At 34.5% G+C, this 21,905-nt stretch overlaps 2 protein-coding genes across 3 annotated transcripts; both read left to right on the top strand.

Annotated features, from left to right (window-relative positions):
* Positions 1-459: 459 nt before the first annotated feature.
* On the top strand, positions 460-2,229 carry LOC106753061. The gene is made up of 4 exons (XM_014634848.1): positions 460-865; positions 981-1,203; positions 1,306-1,455; positions 1,641-2,229. Exons 1-4 carry the CDS (start codon positions 460-462, stop codon positions 2,227-2,229), a joined length of 1,368 nt encoding a protein of 455 aa, XP_014490334.1.
* A 10,445-nt stretch (positions 2,230-12,674) lies between these two features.
* LOC106753092 (serine/threonine-protein kinase HT1-like) lies at positions 12,675-18,711 on the top strand. Of its 2 annotated transcripts, none has more exons than XM_014634882.2 (7): positions 12,675-13,002; positions 13,412-13,637; positions 14,468-14,600; positions 14,800-14,995; positions 15,756-15,880; positions 16,420-16,578; positions 17,926-18,711. In XM_014634882.2, the coding sequence occupies exons 2-7, from the start codon at positions 13,426-13,428 to the stop codon at positions 18,211-18,213; spliced, it is 1,113 nt and encodes a 370-aa protein (XP_014490368.1). In that variant the 5' UTR covers positions 12,675-13,002; positions 13,412-13,425; the 3' UTR covers positions 18,214-18,711. The 2 variants fall into 2 exon arrangements, with proteins under 2 accessions (XP_014490368.1, XP_014490367.1); XM_014634881.2 differs by having other exon boundaries at positions 12,678-13,002; positions 13,118-13,637.
* Positions 18,712-21,905: the final 3,194 nt, after the last annotated feature.

The raw sequence follows: 21,905 nt of genomic DNA, 5'->3' as shown, positions 1-21,905 counted from the left end.
CCTCTGATAAGTGATGAAGAAAGTGAAGAGGAAGAGGGGTATGGTAATTATTCTACCTTTANTATGCCAAAAGTAATGGCTGATTACAAGTGGGATGTGGGTACATATTTTGGGGATAAAAATGACATTCTTGATGCTATCAAATCTTATGGAGTAGAGAATGGAAAAAATTTAAAAATTGTTAAAAATGATAGAAAAAGAGTAAGGGTTAAATGTTTGGGATCAAATGGACAATGTCCGTGGGTGGCATACTTTGGTTTCATGGATGCAGTGAAGTCGTGGCAACTAAGAACTATGGTTGACAGCCATACATGCAGTAGGGAACACAAGTTGCGGCTATTCAATGCAAAATGGCTTAGTAGAAAATTGCAAAAAAAAATAAGAGATAATCCTAATGTAAAGGGCGTGGAAATTAGAGATAAATTTAGTAGGAAATGAAACATAGCAATATCCAAGAATATGGCTTACAGGGCCAAAGGCCATGCATCAAATGAAGTGGAAGGGTCCTTCATTGAGCAATATAGGAGAATTTATGATTATGCACATGAGTTATTAGCAAGAAATCCTGGGTCCACAATAAAGGTGAAAGTTGATCCAGTTAATGGCAAACCAATCTTCAGGAGGTTTTATGCATGCTTAAAGGCATGTAAAGATAGCTTTGTCTCATGCAGGCCAATCATTGGCCTTGATGGAGCCTTTTTGAAAGGCAGACACCATGGTGAGCTACTAACTGTTGTGGGTCGAGATGCTAACGACCAAATGTTGCCACTAGCATATGCAATAGTAGAAGTTGAGAACAAGGACACTTGGACATGGTTTCTGGAGCTGTTGATTGATGACTTAGGTGGTCCAGATGTGTGTTCTGGTCTTACAATCATGTCAGATCAACAGAAGGTACCTTCCAATACAGTTTTTGTCTTTGTCAATTCTGTTATATAAATGGAATACATCATCTAACTCTTTTCTCACTGATTGACAAGGTCTAAGACAAGCAGTTCAAGATGTTGTTCCTGGAGTTGCACAAAGATTCTGTGTAAGGCATTTATATGCCAACTTCAGGAAGAAATTTCTTGGAAAGAATCTGAAAAAGCTCATGTGGAGGGCAGCTTTAGCTACTCACCCACAACAATGGGAGAATATCATGAGAAGTATCAAAGAGGTGAATGAAGATGTTTTTCGACACCTCATGAGCCTTCCTCCAAGGTAAATGGTTTTCATTATTCCCTTTTAACTTGTGTATTTCATGTACATTATGTAACAGGTTTTTAACTTGAGTAAATAATATTTCATGCATGTTTATTGCAGGTTTTGGTCTAGATCAAGGTTCACAAGCACAACTACATGTGATACCTTGGTGAATAATATGTCAGAAGCATTCAATAGTGTTCTGGTCAATACAAGGACAAAACCTATCATTACAATGTTGGAGGAAATCAAACTATACATGATGAAGAGGTGGGCGACTAATAGGACAAGGGCAGCCTCATTTAAGTCGTCAATTTGCCCTAAAATACTGAGTAGACTACAAAAAGAGTCACTACAAACAAAGCATTGGGTTACCAGGTATATACGAATTAATTGTATTTCTTTCTTTATGTGGTAGAAGCTGTTATATAACTAATGGTTCCTTATATTCACAGCTGGTCTGTACATAGACTGTTTGAAGTCCGACATGTGTCCCAAACTGGAGACAACTTTGTGGTGGATATAGATCAATATTCATGCTCATGCAGGAAATGGAGCATCTCGGGAATACCTTGTGCACATGCATTGGCTGCAATGAAGTTACTCAACATAGATGCACAACAACACATACCTGCATGTTTTACAAAGTCAGCCTATGAGGAAATTTATTCCTCTGTTATTTTTCCCATTAATGGAAACAATCTCTGGGAGGTAACCGAATGGCCAGATGTGATGCCTCCATCAAAAAGACAGATGCCTGGACGTCCAAAGAAGAAGAGGAGGTTAGAGCAATGGGAGTTGCAGAAAAGTAACACCAGAATGTCAAAAGGAGGATTACTCAAGAGATGTGGCGTGTGTAGGGAACCTGGTCACAACAAGAAAAATTGTCCCCAGAAAAACCAAGCACAGGAAGATGGACAACAACCCTCTTCATTGGCTGATGATCAACCAGATAGAGAACAACCAGTTCAGAACTCAAGAATATTATTTGTTTTAGTTGTAGTCAATGCTTATCACTTTATGTTTCAGTTTGTAATAGACTAATGGATCAGTACTTTTTGGTTTAATGGACCGGTTTGTAATAGAGTGATGTTTAGAACTTTATATTTCAGTATGTAATGGTTACAAACATGTGCAATGGATAAGCACTTTTTGGTTAATCGTTACAGACATGTGCAATGGATCAGTACTTTTTGGTTACATACATGTGCTTTATTTTATCAGTGCTTTAATATACAAATGTTTATTCAGGTCCCAAGAATGGGGAATGGAATTGTTTATTCCGGTCCAAGTGATGGACCCTTTATTTATAGTCATTGTTTCCAAATCAGGGTATGATATTCAGGTCCCACTCATGAAATCAAACAAATTTAAGTCAAGGCAAACTGATAAAGGGCAAAGTTAATACAAACTGATACAGGTCCAAATCATGTTATGGTTTTCCAAAATATCATTTCATTAAACATACTACAAACTGATACAGGGCTGATACAAGGCAAACTTAATACATCTTATCAACTAGAACCAAAACACAACTAAAACCAAGACACAACTAACTAATCAAGCCCTACCCATCAACATTGCAATGATAACGATGTTCATTACAAATACAACCCGAACCAAAATTTTCAACCAATTTTGAACACCCATCAAAGCTGTCTGCACAGAAGTTATCTTCTTATCCCTTTCATTTTCAAAACTCTTCACCAACCTCTCATCATTTGCTTCCAACACCTCATAGCTAACACTTTCTTCAATTCCTCAATCAGTGCACCATCTGAAGTAGTTGCATCCACCATTTTCACTTCCAACCTTATACCTAGGGCAACCCCAAAACTTTTTGCCTCGATTCTTAACAGTTTTTGTAGTCCTCAACACACAGCTTTCTCCATAATGGCATATGATCGAACCATCATTTCTGTTTCAGCTTCCATCTCCACGAGAGCTGATAGACCGCAAATGCTTTCTTCCACACTCATTGCAAGTGGATGATGAACAAGAATGACCCATGGACATTTTCTCTTCTTTAGCTATCGCACTTCCCTCTTTCGAAATTTCACAAGCTTCCCAATCTTCGTCAATGACGAACACAGACCAATCCGCTCACAATTTTTGCTTCTTCAGGTTTCGCACTTTCCCATTTCGAAAACCCAGATCCTCTCAACTTAATGAAAAAGCCAATATGAATCTCATATTTGAGTTCATTTTAAACTGTCCAAAAAGTATTTTAATTTCTAATTTTTGTAAAAAGCCACTACTTTTTGTAAAATGCCATGTTTCATCAGCTCAATGACACGTTTCATGACACTTGTGCATAAGTAAACGCCTCATCTACTGTGCTGGCAAAATACTTGACGCTGTTAACTTTATTTAACGGAAAGGGTCAATTTCATTNAAATTGGCTCTTATGAGGACCAAATTGGGAGTTTTAATAACTNAGGGATGAAATTGGGAAAGCGTCCCAAAAATAGGAACGATTTAAGGGTTTAAACCTTTTAGTTAAAAACGTCTTTCATTTTGAATAAGGAATGCAGATCACACGCTGTTGTTGCCACGTCCAAGCATAGGCAGATGCGGTCATTGATTTTGGGTGAAGAAAATTCATTTCTTTCTTTTAGAAGAAAAAGCATGCTGATTCATTAGGGTAACATCTTCATTTTATTTATTAAGCTATTACGGTGGTCTTTATTTGAAAAAAAAAAAGCATTTCTTTTCATGGAGAATGTAGCGGTGGTTTATTTGGGATAAAAAGCTTGGATTTACTTTTCTTTAAAGAGAAAGAGCTACAATGAGTTTGCTTGAGAAATGGAGGACCGTCACTTGTTAGGCTGGCCCTAGAACGTTTATTTTGGGGAGCTCTTAAAAATGTGTATTGATGTTGCATTTGGAGGATGAAGAAAGCACATGTTTTAGTGTCATTTCCTTTTCTTTGAAAAGAATTTCAATTTTCTTTTATTTAGTATACAAGCGTTGCACCAAATTTCTTTTAGAAACAAGCAAAGTGACATCCTTCCATTTGCAAGTGTGGAATGTTGTGGTGTGACAGGTTGCAGGAGTGGAGCTCACAGCCTGGCTGCAAGGATGCGTTGATATTGGTTTCTTAAAGTGGCACTTTCTTGGGGAATAAATTACATTGTCTGAAAGGAAGTCCAGCATATTAAAAATACGCACGGATTAAATTTAGGAGGGGGCCCTGACGCTCATTTTCATTTGGCTTGGATGTGCACTCGGAAGAAACTTGCTCATGGATTCAACATTCACGGTCTTCAATTTGTAATTCAACACTTTACTTCTTAGCTCAACATTGAATTTTAAGAGCCTTTAATGCGTTTTTCAGCCGTCCATTTTAATTGGTTTAAGCACTTAGTGAATTTTCCTTGAAATTTTATTCCAAGCCTTCACTTTTCAGCTTAATTGTCAAGATATATAATTTGCTTAATATGCATTTTAATTAGTTCACACACCTTACTTTAGGACCGTTTAGTTTACTGTTTCCGGTCGTTATGCTGTCTGTTCTGTTCAGGTGTGTTAATTTCGTTTTCATGTTAGCTTAGGTTAGTTGTTTGGTCGTTAGCGATATTACTTTGTTTCCTTGAGATTTCTTGGACTGTTCTTGTGTTTATTCTGTTTTGCCTAGCATTCTGTGAAATTTGTCTGTGTTTTTGCATTGGGTACACGCTTAGTTGCCCAATGGTGATTGTATCTTCGCTTAGTTGATCAATCTGTACAGAACACATAGGATGGAATAGGTGTATTGTGTTCGCTTAGTTCGTGATTATGATAGCTTGATTAGCCTTCGCTTAGTCGGTTAGCTGTGTTGGATTAGGGGCTAGAACATTTTATTCATGAGACTCTTGCACTTTATTTGTCATAATGTTGCTCTGATTTAGCGCAATATTTAATTTGTTGGGTGCCTGCGATTAGGTATACGCTTAGTTGCCTAATCGGTGTTTAATCTTCGCTTAGTTGATTAGACTGTATGGTGCATAATTGATTAGATTTGTGCATTGCATTCACTTAGTTTGCAATTTTGAAAACCAAATTAGCCTTCGCTTAGTGGGGTGATTCGTGTTGGATTTGGATTAGAGTAGTATGTACTTGTCGTTAATCTGGGATAGGAAGCATAGTAATTGAGTTAATGACCAACCACTTTTATTCTGTATTTGATTCCGTTTTTACATTTCTGTTTGCATTTCTGTTTACATTTCTGTTTGCATTTGTGTTTCAATTTAATTCATCTGCATTCACAAAACCTTTTACAACCCCCCCTACTTCGTGTCTGACCTAATTCTCGAACCACATTTGGTCCTTGAGAGACGACATAAGAGTCACTTCCTAGTCTATACTCTATTCTCATATGCAATCAAATTTGTATGGGCTGCGACACCCATCACCCCACTTAAGGCGCTCAGGTGGTGTGTGATACTGAAACTAGCGCTCAGCTACACTCAGAGGCAAGGCAGGTGTGATGCATGTGGAAAGTGATGCTCAGCACCCTAAAAGGGGCGCCCAAGCGTGGTGCGATAGGCTCTGGAGCAGAGGGCTCCTAAAATGGCACTCAAGCTTCGTGCGTTCCTCCTCTTTGGTGCTTTTCCAGGCCCTTCTAAGCTCAATCTCCTTGTCGCTTCAGCTCTGTTTCCATATTATCTCATTTCCTGCCAAAACAAGGGAATTTAGTCATAAAAACATCATGTTCAACCTCAATTCTCTTATTCACACAACTTAACAAAAAAACATGATTTCAAGCAAGTTTCTAAGTAGAAAATGGTGCCTTTAGTATCAAAATTACATCACAGATAACGATATTTTCAACCATTATCGTTACCTTTCTCTCATAATCATTTTTCTCTTCTTTTTCATCCCTTTTCAATCCATGCAATATTAAAAGTTATGAATCATTATTATGACTAACTAAAATCTTCCTTGATGGGATTGGATGTAACTTCTCTAACTTTTTGCATTGCATTTTATTCAATATATGTTATGTTCTCGCTTTACATGTTAGTTATATGATCTGTGTTGACTTAATCACTCATCTTACATCATCAACTTAAATTGAGTGTGAACTAGTTTAAGTTTAAATCCAATTAAATCTCCTAAAATTTGTTAGATGTTAGGAATAAATCTAAGACTTTAGTTAGATATATAGTTTTTTTCATTAATATAAGGAGTCATTCAATCAAGAATCACAATCGCATTGAGTTTGATAACCTTAGGTCCTCATACAAGAATGGATTTAGGATTACCATAAAGCGTACTTTTAAGAACACTAAAGTAATGAACACAACATATAAAGTGTCAATAATAATGCAGGAAAAAACAACTAAGATCAAACCCAACATCACTTACTTTATTAAGCAAATCATGTTTTCAAATTTATCCACCTTTATAATTGTTTCATTAACAAACTCGACTAGAACATAAGTCATTTTTTTATAAACCAAATCCTTCATTAACCGAAGCGTATCAAAACGCGATGGCAATCTCGTAATTTTAAAACACTATAGGTCTCGGTTGTTAAGCAACCGATGTCTAAAGAGAATATTATCTCGGTTGGCAGGGTGGACCTTGGCATAAACCTCATAGGGTAAAGATACGGCCTCGGTTGGCAGATTGACCGAGGCATATAAGTCTTTTCCAGCCAGGATAACCTAGCCTCTAGGTATTGAAAGAGGAAATTTCTCCCAAATGCCTCTTCTCCTCTCCTATGCACGCGAGTCTCCTCTCCTCTACACCAGCCATAACTTCACTCGCACAGATCCACCATCACAGAACCTTCACCGTAAGTCAGATCCACCATTTACACCGGTTAAATCTTCGTTTCCATCCTTTTCCATCGGTTAATCGTACTATTTCACCGATTAAACCACCATACAAACCCAATATCTAACCTTCTCCTTTTTTCTCGACGATGTTACAATGGCAGTGAGAACGCGCGACGGTGCGAAAAGAGAGCAGTGACGGTGCTGCGATGGCGGCTGTAATGGCGGTGAGAGCGCAGTGACGATGCGGTGAGAGAGCAACGACGATGGTGTGATGGCGATGAGATCATAGTGACAGTGCGACGAGGGCGTAGCCAGTGGATCTATATTTGGTTTTGTTTCTCTGCCTTGGGTTTTTGGTTTTGTTTCTTTGCAGGTGGATGGCAAAATGGATAGTGTTTGCGGTTTGGATTCGCCTCTTAAATTGGGGGTTTTGCTTCTTAGTTTTCTCTACGACTTCTGATTGCTTGTTGGGAAAGGTCTTAGGGTGAATGGTGACGATTGGGGTTGAAAATCTGGAAAGGTCTTTGTTACTGCAGGTTGGGGTTGAAAATCTGGGAAAGAAATTGTGGTTTAAGTAAAGGTTTCTGATCACGACTTCTAGAGCTTCTTGTGTTTGAGCGAAGGTTTGCTTCTGGTCTGTCCTGTAGAGTTAGGCTCTAGGTATAAACTAAGTTCATTTCGCAATTGATCTCTTTGTAACTTGTTTGAGAGTTAAATAACTGATGTAAACCACAATTTGTGCAGAATGTTTGTGGATGCAATGGATGCACAGATTCAAAGGAATTTTGCCCCCACTTGTGTAAAAACATGGATGAAATAAAATTGCAAGGTAAGCTTGAGATTAAAAAATAGAGAGAAAAGTTTAAGGCACAAAGAGAAGGAAAAGAGAAAGCAAAAGAACATAGAAAAACATAACAGAACAAGGAACCAACAAGTGATTTCGGTTGAGATTAAAAAAATTAAAAACACTCTACTGCCTCGGTTGTCTGCGAATTGAGGCAGAATTCGAACCTTTTTGACTTGGTTCAAAACCCGAGACATAAAGCCTATCTTTTTTACTTCACCTAAATATGCTTCGGTTGTAGAATCAGTGCCTTTAAGAAAAAAGAACCAATGTCATTTCTCTTGACTATACTAATGTATGCAATATTGTAATTGACTTCCATGCCTATATTTGTACACGTGTGTAGCACAAAATCTTCTCTCATGAAGGCTTTTTCCTTGTATCAATGTGTTATTAATCATAATGTTTTATGTTATTAATCATAATGTTTTATGAGAACATGTAACTTATTCAATATTTTATTGTTAATATCAAAACTTTAACTTGAGTTTTAATATATTTAGATTATATTAAATCATCATAAGTCTTAACGCTGGTTACATTCTTTATGCAATCAACAATTATTGATCATTGTTCTTCTTCTATGTTTATCAAGTGTTGTACAAATTGGGAGAAGTAATGAAAAAAAGTGAGTAATTATATATATATGATTTTATAATTTCACCTATGACTGGAAAATTCTTTTTAGCTTCAAATAAGATTAAAAAGCTAATTATTTCTTATGTGGAAAGATAAGTTTTGTGTTTTTTTCTTAAAGCAACTACATGGTCAGAGTAATTTAAATAGGAGGATTTCATTAATCCATTTACACCTATTTTATTATGGAAATAAAGTATTTGATTATTATTTTGTATGTCATTAATATAATTTGGTTACCTAATACTCCAATTCTGATAGTTTAGAAATAATATTTACTCTGCCAAATTATCTTATAAGTCCACATAATTTTACTTATTTATCTATTATATTTTCAAAACTTGAAAATTTTACCAATATTTTTAAGCAAAAAGGTAAAATAACATTGGAATCTTAGTAGTGAATTGGATTATTTTTATGTCATGGAAGTGCAATATATAACTCCAAAATAATTTCAGAATATTATGAAATGATTGTGTTATAGATGTAAAGAAAATGTTGTGCATTTCCAATGAAATACAAATTACCCTAGACTAAATATTTTTAAATGTATATTTGATTAGAATATAAATATCTTTCAAATTGTAATTGATTAATTAATATATTTGATCCAAAGTTACTACGTTATATTATTTTATTAAAATTAATTATAGATTATATTATTAAGCGACTTTGAAATAATGTCAGAGAATAATATAGTTTTTCTGAGTTTTACTTTTAAAAAAAAAAAATATATTTTACATATATAAATAGAAAATAACTGCGGCCAAACCCCCGTCCTATCTATTTTTTATTTATTTAATCTTTTACTAGTATTTCTGTATATAAAAAGTTCAAATCTACAGTAATTTTGTAACGAGAGAATATAATAATGGTAAAGAACAGGGTTACCTCCATTTCACGATACTTGTAATAAATAAACCAAGATTTCTTAAAACAGTTTTAATAAAGTAAGAGTATTTTTAACATATTTTTTACTTTTTTGAGTGAATATAATTATTTTGAGAATAAATTTAAAACATAAACTAATATTAGAGCCGTCAAAATGGGTCACAATCCGCGAGTCAACCTAGCTTACTACGAGTTCGGATCGGGTTGGATTTGACAAAATTAATTTTCTTTTTTGTGTGTCCGATTTCAACCCAGTTCATTTAAACTCGGCTCATGCGGGTTGAATCCGTAGTGGGCCGGGTTGGCCTGCCAACCTACCTACCTAATTTTATTTTTTCAATTTATTATTTTATTTATGAAATCCTAAAAAATAAAATACTCTCTTCACTCACTATGTATACCAAAAAAGTAACATCTACTCACAAATCACTCTCACGGAACTTGCTCTCACGGTGTTGTCACTCTTACTTCTTCACTTAAATTCTTCACGGAGTAGGTTTTTTTGTATGTTTTTTGTATTTGTTTTTGGATGACATTTGGATTATATTGTACTTTTCATTATTATTTTGAATTGTCTTCAGATTAACATCATTTTTTAACCCGCACATTACGCTTCAGTTTTTCTGGAACCGAAGCGTATCAAAACGCGATGGCAATCTCGTAATTTTAAAACACTATAAGTCTCGGTTGTTAAGCAACCTGTGTCTAAAGAGAATACTATCTAGGTTGGCAGGGTGGACCAAGGCATAAACCTCATAGGACAGAGATGCGACCTCAGTTGGCAGATGGACCGAGGCATAAAAGTCTTTTCTAGCCAGGATAACCTAGCCTCTGGGTGTTGAAAGAGGAAAGTTTTCTCCCAAATGCCTCTTCTCCTCTCCTATGCACGCGAGTCTCCTCTCCCCTACACCAGCCATAACTTCACTCGCACAGATCCACCATCACAGAACCTTCACCGTAAGTCAGATCCACCATTTACACCGATTAAATCTTCGTTTCCATCCTTTTCCACCGGTTAATCGGACCATTTCAGCGATTAAACCACCATACAACCCCAATCTCTAACCTTCACCAAACAATCCTTCGGATCTAGGGTTTTCTCGTTTCTTTTCCTCTTCAACATTGAAACCTTGTTCATTCTCCTTTTTCTCGACGATGTTACGATGGCGGTGAGTGCACACAACGGTGCGGCTAGAGAGCAGCAACAGTGCTGCGATGGCGGTGAGAGCGCAGTGACGGTGCGGCGAGAGAGCAACGACGATGGTGCGATGGCGATGAGAGCATAGTGACAGTGCGACGAGGGCGTAGCCAGTGGATCTGTTTTTGGTTCTGTTTCTCTGCCTTGGGTTTTTGGTTTCGTTTCTCTACAGGTGGATGACGAAATGGATAGTGTTTGCGGTTTGGATTGGCCTCTTGAATTAGGGGTTCTGCTTCTTAGTTTTCTCTACGGCTTTTGATTGCTTGTTGGTAAAGGTCTTAGGGTGGATGCTGATGATTGGGGTTGAAAATCTGGAAAGGTCTTTGTTACTGCAGGTTGGGGTTGAAAATCTGGGAAAGAAATTGTGGTTTGAGCGAAGGTTTCTGATCACGGCTTCTAGAGCTTCTTGTGTTTGAGCGAAGGTTTGCTTTTGGTCTGTCGTGCAGAGTTGGGCTTTAGGTATATACTAAGTTCATTTCACAATTGATCTCTTTGTAACTTGTTTGAAAGTTAAATAACTAATGTAAACCACAATCTGTGCAAAATGTTTGTGGATGCAATGGATGCACAGATTCAAAGGATTTTTGCCTCCACTTGTGTAAAAACATGGATGAAATAAAATTGTAGGATACGCTTGAGATTAAAAAAATAGAGAGAAAAGTTTAAGGCACAAAGAGAAGGAAAAGAGAAAGCAAAAAAACATAGTAAAACAGAACAGAACGAGGAACCAACAAGTAATTTCGGTTGAGATTAAAAAAATTAAAAAACTCTATTGTCTGGGTTGTTTGTGAATTGAGGCAGAATTCGAACCCTTTTGACTTGGTTCAGAACTTGAGACATAAATTGTAGAATCGGTGCCTTTAAAAAAAAGAATCGATGTCATTTCTCTTGACTGTATTAGTGTATGCGATATTGTAATTGACTTCCATGCCTATATTTATACACGTGTGTAGCAGAAAATCTTCTTCTCATTATGTCTTTTTCCTTGTATCTATGTGTTATTAATCATAATGTTCTATGAGAACATGTAACTAATTCAATATTTTATATGGTTAATATCACATAGATACTAAAAAGGTAATTAAGCCAATATTTTACTTTTATTGAGTGAATATAATTAATTTGAGAATAAATTTAAAACATAAGATAATATTAGAGTCGTCAAAATGGGTCACAACTCGCTAGTCAACCCAGTTCACCATGAGTTTGGACCGGGTTGGGTTTGACAAAATTGAATTTTTTTTGTACGGGTCAGATTTCAACCCGGTTCATTTAAACCTGACTCATGCGGGTTGAACCTGTGGTGGACCGGGTTGGCTCGTCAACCCACCTACCTAATTTTATTTTTTTAATTTATTATTTTATTTATGAAATCCTAAAAAATAAAGTACTATCTTCACTCACTGTGTATACAAAAAAAAAAATGTAACATCTACTTTCACGAAACTTGCTGTCATTTACAGTACTGCCACTCTTACTTCTTCACTGAAATTCTTCAAAAAACAGGTTTTTTTTATAAATATTTTTTTGTTTGTTTTTGGATGACATTTGGATTATATTGTACTTTTTATTATTATTTTGAATTGTCTTCAGATTAACATCATTTTTTGAGAGTGAAATTTGTTTAAATTTGAATATAGAAAGTTTGTAATTTTTTTTTTATTTAAAAAAAACTCTAATTAAATGGAATAATGAGCCAACCCATTTACCCACCCGTGTGGTAGATCGAACCGGATTCAGAACCTCACTAATAAATGAATCGTTTGAATTAGCTCACTAAATGACCAACCCAATAGACCAAATCTGATCAAGTCAAATTACCCATATTCACGAGTCTAACTAATATTATAACTAAAATTTGAAAACAGCCAATTTGAATTATTTTAAATTAAGCTATAACTATAGGGAGTTTGAAACGCACGTTGAGACGAATAATATTTATTAAAGAAAATATTAAAAAGTGTAGTCCAAGTTTCTAGAAGAGTGAAATGTAAAAGGTGCACGTGGCAAAATGTAATGGATAAGAAGCGGGGAGCCGCGTAAGCCGAGCCGGCGTAACGGTGATATCTGTCCACACTGATTCCACCAATAACGTCCACATCGGCAACATCGTTTTCCTAAATCCACGTGTTTTTATTTCATACGACAATGCCTCATTATTTATCACATTTTTCATTTCACGTTTGGTTTTTTCGTCTTCCCAAACATCACCTGTCACCGAACACTACATTTTTAGATACACTTTCAACCCTCCCTCGTCCGAACCAACATGTCTTCTTCCCACTTCCAACTTGGGGGTAGAGAGAGAAGACTCGGGACCAAAACCTCCCCTTTTTAGTGAGAGAAAGTGAACTCGAATATTCCCGCTTACTCTTCACTTGCAGTTAACTTGGGGTGTTTTGGGACAGTTTTAGAACATAAACTAGGAGGGATTTTGTTGGGTGTATGTGAATTTTCGCTGAAAATTTTGTTTTTCGTCTGTTGTAAGTTACTTTCTCTCTCTCTGTTTTTTTTTTTTTTCATTCAATATACTTTTTTGTGTGAATTTTAAATTTTTATTTGATGGGTTTCTTTGAATGAACTTCAAACGGTGGCCAGCTTCTCATTGAAGCAAAGGTTTGAAAGAGGGGGAACGTGCTACATGAGTGAACACAACCTATGAGAAAGATTCGGTTTTTACTATTTTTTTGAGGCGGGGTGGCAGTGGATGATTGATTTTGGATGGAGGGGATTGTGAGCTGTTAGAGGAATTTTGTTTATTTATATTTTCCATTTACTTTGGAGGTGTGTTTATGTTGGAACAATTATTCAGGGGAGGTGGGTTTGTTGTTGGGTTTAGAGAGTCTTTATTTCTTATTCTTGGTATGTATTGAAATGAGGGCTTGGTTATAGTTTAAGGTTGCAGCATGAGTTGCAGAGAAAGGAACAAAGGGGAAAGAGAAGAGAAGGAATATGAGAACAGTTCTGCTGGATTGAAATCAAAATCAGCGAGGCAAACCATTGGTTCAATAGAAGATGAACCGCTAACTATTGATGAAAGTCTTCTGATTGACCCCAAGCTATTGTTCATTGGGTCAAAAATTGGCGAGGGTGCTCATGGAATAGTTTATGAAGGAAGGTCAGTGTGGCAAAGCCTTGAATGTGTTGCCTGCCTAAATTTTTCAATTTTTTGTTGTAACTTTTTTCCCATTTATTGATTATTTTGAGTTTGTTAATTCGTGTGAACAATTGGTCAGAAGACCAGTTAAAGGTGATAATTTTTCTTACATGTAAGACCTAGTAGTAGTGTGACTTTTGTTATTAACCTTCAATCAGCTTAGCTAACTCTCAATCATGGCTGTATGGTGATATCTACTGGAATTATGTGCAATTGTGTTTTTCTTTTTATCGGCAAAATGCTAGTTTTCCGTATTTTGTTAGTGGGGGAGTTGAGCTCACCATCTCTCTCACCCCCTCTTCCAAACCCACTAAATCATCCTTATAACTCCTTATGTGCAATTGTGTATTAACCTGCAATCAGTTAAGCTAACACTCAATCATAACTGTATTGTAATATCTACTGGAATTGTGTTCGGATGGTGGATATCACTTAAAAGTAAATGTTTACTATGGTTTAAGACAAAAAAGCACTCCAGATATGATTTTTCACATCTAATGAAAAGCAAGTAGTTATAGCTTCTACATTATGTAGCATAACTGACGTGATTTCTAGTTTTATAACGGGTTTCCCAACACGTGTGAAGTTCCATATAAAGATGGAGATTTTAATGGAGAGCTTCCAACTCTTAATTTGACTTTTATTCCAGTGTTATTAATTGTGGATGCATTAGAAAAAGACAATGTTGCTATGGTATGGTGGATTCAACTCTACAATTATGTGTATACTTCAAGTGGTTTGCTGGCAGCCGGAGTGCTGGTTTATGTAGGTGTAGGTTAATAATTTTCCAGGTACAGAGCACGGATTGTTGCTATCAAAGTTCTGCATCGTGGGAGTACTTTAGAAGAAAGAGTTTCACGGGAGAATCGTTTTGCTCGCGAAGTTAATATGATGTCTCGTGTCCACCATGAGAATCTTGTGAAGGTGAGTAGTGTGTTTTGTATGTGGGATATATCACCATATCTTCAAATGTTATAACTGTATCTGCTTTGTATCGTTTGTTTCACTGAAGACTTATCTATGTATAGTGTAAAGTGTATATTATGGTCTTTTGATCTTTATGCTACTGTAGGACTAATAGATGCCTGTTTCTGAAGATAATGCATTTCTTCGTTTCTTCCAGTTTATTGGAGCTTGTAAGGATCCTCTGATGGTTATTGTTACAGAGATGTTACCTGGTTTGTCACTGCGAAGATATCTGATCACTATTCGCCCTAAACAATTAGAGCTTTATGTGGCTATAAAGTTTGCCCTTGATATTGCTCTGGCCATGGATTGGTTACATGCCAATGGAATCATACATAGAGATCTGAAGCCTGGTAGGTACCCTTTAATTTAAAACATGTTACTCTTGGTACTGTAGAGTTAGTCATATATATCATTGAAGGAACAAAAGAAAATTTCTTTCTTATTTAAAAATTAGAATATGATTTTGGAGCTCTGGTACCTTAGATTTGTTATTTCTTATGGTGCTCTTAGTGTGCACCATACATTTATCTAGTTGCAGCTTCTGTTCTGTAGTGCTATTTTCAGTAGCCAAATTTCCTTCGTGATTATAATTTTTTGTGAAACTTCTTTGCTATCTTATTGGAAGCTAAATCTAAGCTACTATAAAAATACCTAAAAGCTACCATTAAAGCTAAAGAGAAGCTATAACATGAGCATTCATATTCTTCATTCATGATTGATAGATAAAAAGAATGCAGTTATATAACCTTAAAAATACCAACAAGTAAATGATAAGATAACTCTACAAGTGTGATCTAACATGAAGGAATTACAATATAAACTAAATAATATTTTGACTTTAGCCTATAAAATCCTTTAACCATTTAATCTTATTTCTTTTGAGCCTCTTTAAGGTCATCTTATGACTATCTCTCCGGAAATCATAAAGAGGAAACTGTTCATTTGGTAGAGTACATCGTATTTCTGGATTGGAACTTTTGCTTTTATGGTAGCTAATCATTGTAGTTTTTGACATTAATGATTAAGATTGAAATAGATTTATATTGATAATTTCTAGTATTCATAGTCTGGACTCACTTGAACTATTGTTTTCAAATTGCTACCATGTAGACAATCTGCTGCTCACGGAAAACCAGAGGTCGGTTAAACTTGCTGATTTTGGCCTGGCAAGAGAAGAATCTGTGACTGAAATGATGACTGCAGAAACTGGAACTTACCGTTGGATGGCACCCGAGGTGCGTTGTGCCTTATGAACAAGATGTTATCATTCTGCTGCCAATTAATGAAAAAAAAAAATTGACTGAAGTGTTCAGAAAAGCTTGTACTTATTTGGTGTTCATCATCTTATTCTGTCATCACTATCAGTGTAAACATGATACTTTATTATATACTAATGTGATATAAGACAGATGAGTGGCAGACTCACTTGAAATGAACACTCATCAGGTTGCAAAGTCCTAAACCAATACGCAGTGCACTACACACTGGCAATACACAAGAAGTATTTGAGTTTAGATTTGTTGGGGTTTTCAAGCAAGATAAACAAAGATGTTTATCAGTCATGATCTGATAGAGTTCGTGTATTTCTTCCTGGATTCTGTGTAATCGCTACATTGAATCATGGTGGATGTTGGCAGTAACCTGTAGGGTGATTATAGTTGATTCATTTTTTTAGTTGGGTAAAGTTCCATTCCACTGAAATTATAGTTGTAACACTGACCTTCATGCATTTTTTTTTTGAAGATATTTTTTATGATTGCTTGTGTTTTTCCAGTTGTACAGTACAGTGACATTGCGTCAAGGGGAGAAAAAGCATTACAACAATAAGGTTGATGTCTACAGCTTTGGAATTGTTTTGTGGGAGCTACTAACAAATCGCATGCCTTTCGAAGGAATGTCGAATTTACAGGCTGCTTATGCTGCTGCATTTAAGGTATTAAATTTCACTTAAGATTGGTCATCCATAACTGGTTATCATGTTATGCAAATTGCAAATGCTTGGATGTAGACAACAAATTTACTTTGTGAAAAAACCGATTCACCTTTGTTTTTCTTAACAATACAATTTATAGACTCACATATTCCTGATTGTTATACTCAACAAACAAAAATTGTTAAAACCGGCTAAAACATTAACTACTCATAAGACTCCAACAGCTAATATATTTAAGTTTATTTCAAATCCAACAAATTTTTTCCATAAACTTAAATGCATCTTCTATCCTTCATCTCGACTTGCACGGGCACTAACTCCTTTTCCAATCGTTGATTGTTCACTCTTTGACCATATGAAATTATCTTTGTTTTCGACAGCACACATAGATCATGATAGCCACCACAACTTGTTGCCACCACTGGCCACTGCAACTTTCAACCCTTTTCTGATCTGTTTCTTCTTCCTTACAATGATTGTCCCCAAACACTTTGCACATCCTTCTTCCCACAAGGCCATCATATTGGTTTCTATTTTTGCACAATTCTACGTGTCGCAGTTGTTGCTCACCCAACTTGACTCCTTCAACCGAATTCTCAGCAGTAATCTTCTCCAATCTCCTCTCCATATTTCATTCTCCACACAGAGACTCTTCACTCTTTCTCGAATCACCCAATTGGGCTTCCCTAGGAACTGAATATCTTGGTCTTTTTACTTAAGTTTCTTTGCTACAACCTCTTGTATTGCCTTCACCAACATTCTCACTTGTTGCTCCCTGAGCTCTATCCACACTTTCTTTGTGTGTTGCGTGATGAAACGGTCTATCTCTAATATCATGTCGTGTTGTAGCCTTGCCACGTTCATCTCTAGGTCTACCACCCTTGTTCGGTAACCTTGGTTACCTTCGCGCCTTGCACGATTGCACCACCTCTCACTGCATTTTCTCAATCTTCGTTTTATAAAACGCTAATGGCTAATACATTAACTATTCATAAACTCCAACAGCTAATCCTTTTAAGTTTATTCCAAACAAAACATTATATGGATTTCTCTCTTGTGATATGTGGATTACTGCAATGGAATTTTTCCTGAATATAACTTGTGTAATTTATGCTTTGTAGTTGAAATATTGGAGTAATATTTATTACAAGAATTACCCAAATGTAAATACTGACAAGATATTCATCAAGATGGAAAAAAATGTCCATATTTTTTTACACAAAATCATCAAAATTTGTTCTTTAATTGTCCATATTTATATAAATAATACCTTTTTCTTTTGTAACTCAGCTTATATGGCATTGAATTTCTCGCTAAGCATAACATGGTTTCCATTTAAAATTGCAGCAAGAGAGGCCTAACCTTCCTGAAGACATATCTCCTGATCTTGCCTTCATCATTCAATCATGCTGGGTTGAAGATCCTAACATGAGACCAAGCTTTAGTCAGATTATCCGCATGCTTAATAAGTTCATCCTAACTCTCCAACCACCACCATTTTCAGCACCACCTGAACCGGACGATGAACCTGTGGCCGTGACAAGTAATGGCACCATAACTGACTTTTCTACGGGAAATAAAGTAAAGTTTTCATTTATTCGCCACCTTTTTTCTTCAAAGAGGACCAAAAGCTGATAGTGTGAGTTGTAAATTTGAAGAACCTTCCTTTAGCTGTAGATAAAAGAGTTCTTCTCACAGTACTTATACAGTTTAATGCATTTACAAGGAATTATATCTAAGGTGACAACTACAGGGATGTAACATGTCCAACAGAAATGTAGAATATGATGATTAACTTTTGAAAGAGTAAGGAAAAATAAAGGCTTGTTTATATATTATGCAGTTGATCCTTTTGTATAAGTTGGATTAGATTTTTGCCTCTTTACTAAGACATGTTTTTAATCACAGTGAAGCAACACATTGTGTAGTAGTTGTATCCAAGGAGTGTTTAATAATTTGTTTCTGTTAATTGACTGAAATGTCAATTTTGAAAGTTCTGTGATTATTGTGCATATGCTGCTGATGATGATGATGCACATTGCTTCTTTGATCTGAATGTTACTGATTTGTTAAGTATACCACAGGTTTAAAGAACACTAGTTTGTTTTTGCATTTTCCCCCATAACTAGATTTTTTTTTTCTCTTTTGATGTGTGGTGATGTTAAAAGTGAGACTCTGAAATTTTTGATCTCATACTTCTGTTGCCAATCATAATGAGTGGATGATTTAAATTGTAATTACTATTTTAGGATGATATATAGAATGAATGTTCTTTTTTGGTAATTGAAGTTTACAATTTTGAATTTTTTTATTACATTAATTATATTATATTTAAAATTTGGAATAGATACGTTTAAAAAATAGATTAAATTTTGGATTTACAAAAAAAAATGTTTATTTTATGATATAGGATTACTTTTAACTTCTAATAATGTTTCAAAAGTTTTTGATATTCAATTTGAAAATAAATACTAAAAATATATATTGAAAGAAAAAGGATATTAAAAAACCATGCATGCGAACAACAGAAGGATGGTGGAGAAATAATATTTTGAGCTAGTTGTTAACTCAAATTAAATTTAAATTTAAAATTAGAAATACGTTTTAAAATATGAAAAAAAAAACAAAAGAAAGAAGATTCAAATGCTTGTATCGAATGCATTCAAGTTTGGGTGAATTAATTTAATTTATTTTGAAACCTAAATCATAAATAAAAACATAAGTACAAATATATATATATATATATATATATATATATATATATATATATATATATATATATTATGGATTTGTAATTCAATACTTATATTATATTTAAAGGTCAAATTACGCCTATCACACAATTTTATAATATACCTCATCAAATCATTTTAGGTCATTAACTACTAATAACTATAAAAAAGAATTAATAATTTTTTGTCACTATTACAATCTCAACATTTTAAATAAATAATTGAGCAAGTCAAAATGTGTTTCAAAACATGCGGAAATATCATTTAAAAGATATACTCTTAACTGAGAAATATTTTTCAATAAAATAAATATCTTCTTGGTCTTCTTACTCAATGAGTTGTTGCTTAACTATTACTCAATTCTTTGAAAAAAGAGCTGTATAATTAAATACTTATTTTAACTAAAAGCTTGTTTAGGAGAAATTGGCTTACTTGAGCAAGATATGAAAAAACCAAAACTTAGTAACATTTATAATTCGCAAATTTAACAGTTTTTAGAATTTAATGTTAAGAGTTTATAGAATACCAATACGCATAATAGACTTTTAATCACTTAGAAGTGTAATATATATTGACTCACTTTATATGAAAATTCCATTTCTCAAACAAAATCGCCACATCTGAAACCTCATCCTTTCATAATTTGAATTAGATCTACACAGGTTAAAAGAACCTTATTTAAATATAATATTTTCATTAAAAAAAATATTCTCAAAAAGCACACATTTTCTTATACTTAAAAATGAGCATAAGTTAATGGAATTTTATACATTCCAAGCTCTATAAGAAAAGTGTAAACATAATATATTCTTAATCACGTAAAAATAACTTTTATAATTATAATTATATTACATAATAAGTAATAGTTGTGGAATTATAAATATAATAAAACTTTTTATGTCGGTTATTAGTAGAATTGGTATAAAAAGTAAGTAATAGTCTTTTTGTAATAAAATACATATTATGTCATTTCTTCGCTCTTTCATGTAGATTCTTAGTACTCTCGCACACATTAGGTTTACGATTGGAGTATTTCTTATTTCAAGGACATTCTATAGATTTTAATCATCAAAACTCTATATATAGTAAAAAATTGACTAAAACATAAGTTTTGTATCCTAGAAAATAATTTCTAAAACAAAACCTTCTAAAATCAATTATTGAGAAATATGTTTCTTTCAATCTTTAATCACATGCAAAAGCACCATTCAATAAAATTTTAAAGTATAACACAAAACTCAAAATAAAATTATAAAGCTAGTTACAGTTTGAATCTTCTTTCCAATCATCACAAAGATCAATGTTACCTTAAGTCCCTTTTGTAATCCTAAAGTCTATACATGCATATATAAAAGGAAAGATGACAGAAAAATGGAAAAAAAAAACTCACAACTCATTGTTGATATTTAAGCTCTATCCACTCGCTAGCTTGAAGTTATTAATTCTAGATAGGAGGAGAAGAATGAGGATAAAGAGGAGAAGACATGAGAATTGAAGAAGACTAGGAAAAATAAGGTAAAGTTAAAAGAAAAAAAAAAAGAGAGAAAATAATCTTATTTCAAAATAAAAAATGAGTTTTCTTTATTGTTATACGTAAGAACCTAGAAAATAGAGTATTAGAGTAGATATGTGTATTAAAATAATGAGATGAGCATTTTACTTTAAAAATAATCTTATAATATAAATAGAACTTTCTAAAGCTCGATTCATTATCTAAAACACTTTTATCTCTCTAGAACACTATTCACCTAGATTTTCTTTGCCTTTTCTCTAGATTTCCTCACAATTGAGCTGTTTGTTTGACGATCAGGAAGTGCCTAGATGATCCTGGCGTCGAGAGCAACAATCTTGACCGATCTGTTTCTTATTTTTGAGCTGGTAAGTTGTTTCCCCTTTTCTCGTGTACATTTTGGACTATGATCATGCAGCAAATTCTGATTGCATGTGTCTAGTGGTCTTTCTCTTCAATTCTTAACTCAATTTAGGTTCTAAGAGCTGTTTCTTATCACCAATTGGTGAGTTGTAGGTTTCTGTTAAGTTTCCTTACGGTGCAAGCTTCAGCCGAGGTTCTATGAGTTGTGTTGTGTTTGAGTGAGGTAAGGGAAGTTGGATATATATGTTGTAATATGTATTTAACTTATATATGTATGACAAATTTTGTGAGTATTGTGCTGATTAGAATAGAAATTAGGTTTTAGTAGACTAATTCTGTGTGAATTGATTTGCTTTAAGTATGGTATGTTGAATGGTGTTATGATCTAAAATGGATTGTCGATTTGGGTTGTGGTGCACTATAATGCATGTTGGATTTCTACTAAGATGTTGTTTAGTCTTAGATTGAATTGGTATAGGCTTGTTTTAAGTAAATTTAGAGGAAGTGAGGTAGTGAAAATGAAAACTAGGAGCCAAGGGCTCAATTGGTCTTTTGGGACATTTTGGGTAAGTCAAATGTGACTTGTTTGAGACATTCAAATGGTCAAAAACATGTTCAAAGTGGTAGATGGTGATTTGGGCCCCTAAGTTGATAAATTGGATGTTATAGAGTAGAATTTGTTCATAAACACTTTAGATTGAGGTTAGGAAGGTTTAGAATTA

The sequence above is a fragment of the Vigna radiata genome, unplaced genomic scaffold, assembly GCF_000741045.1.
Source record: "Vigna radiata var. radiata cultivar VC1973A unplaced genomic scaffold, Vradiata_ver6 scaffold_91, whole genome shotgun sequence".
NCBI classification, from domain to species: domain Eukaryota; kingdom Viridiplantae; phylum Streptophyta; class Magnoliopsida; order Fabales; family Fabaceae; genus Vigna; species Vigna radiata.
This window is presented reverse-complemented; position numbering and strand designations above follow the sequence as displayed.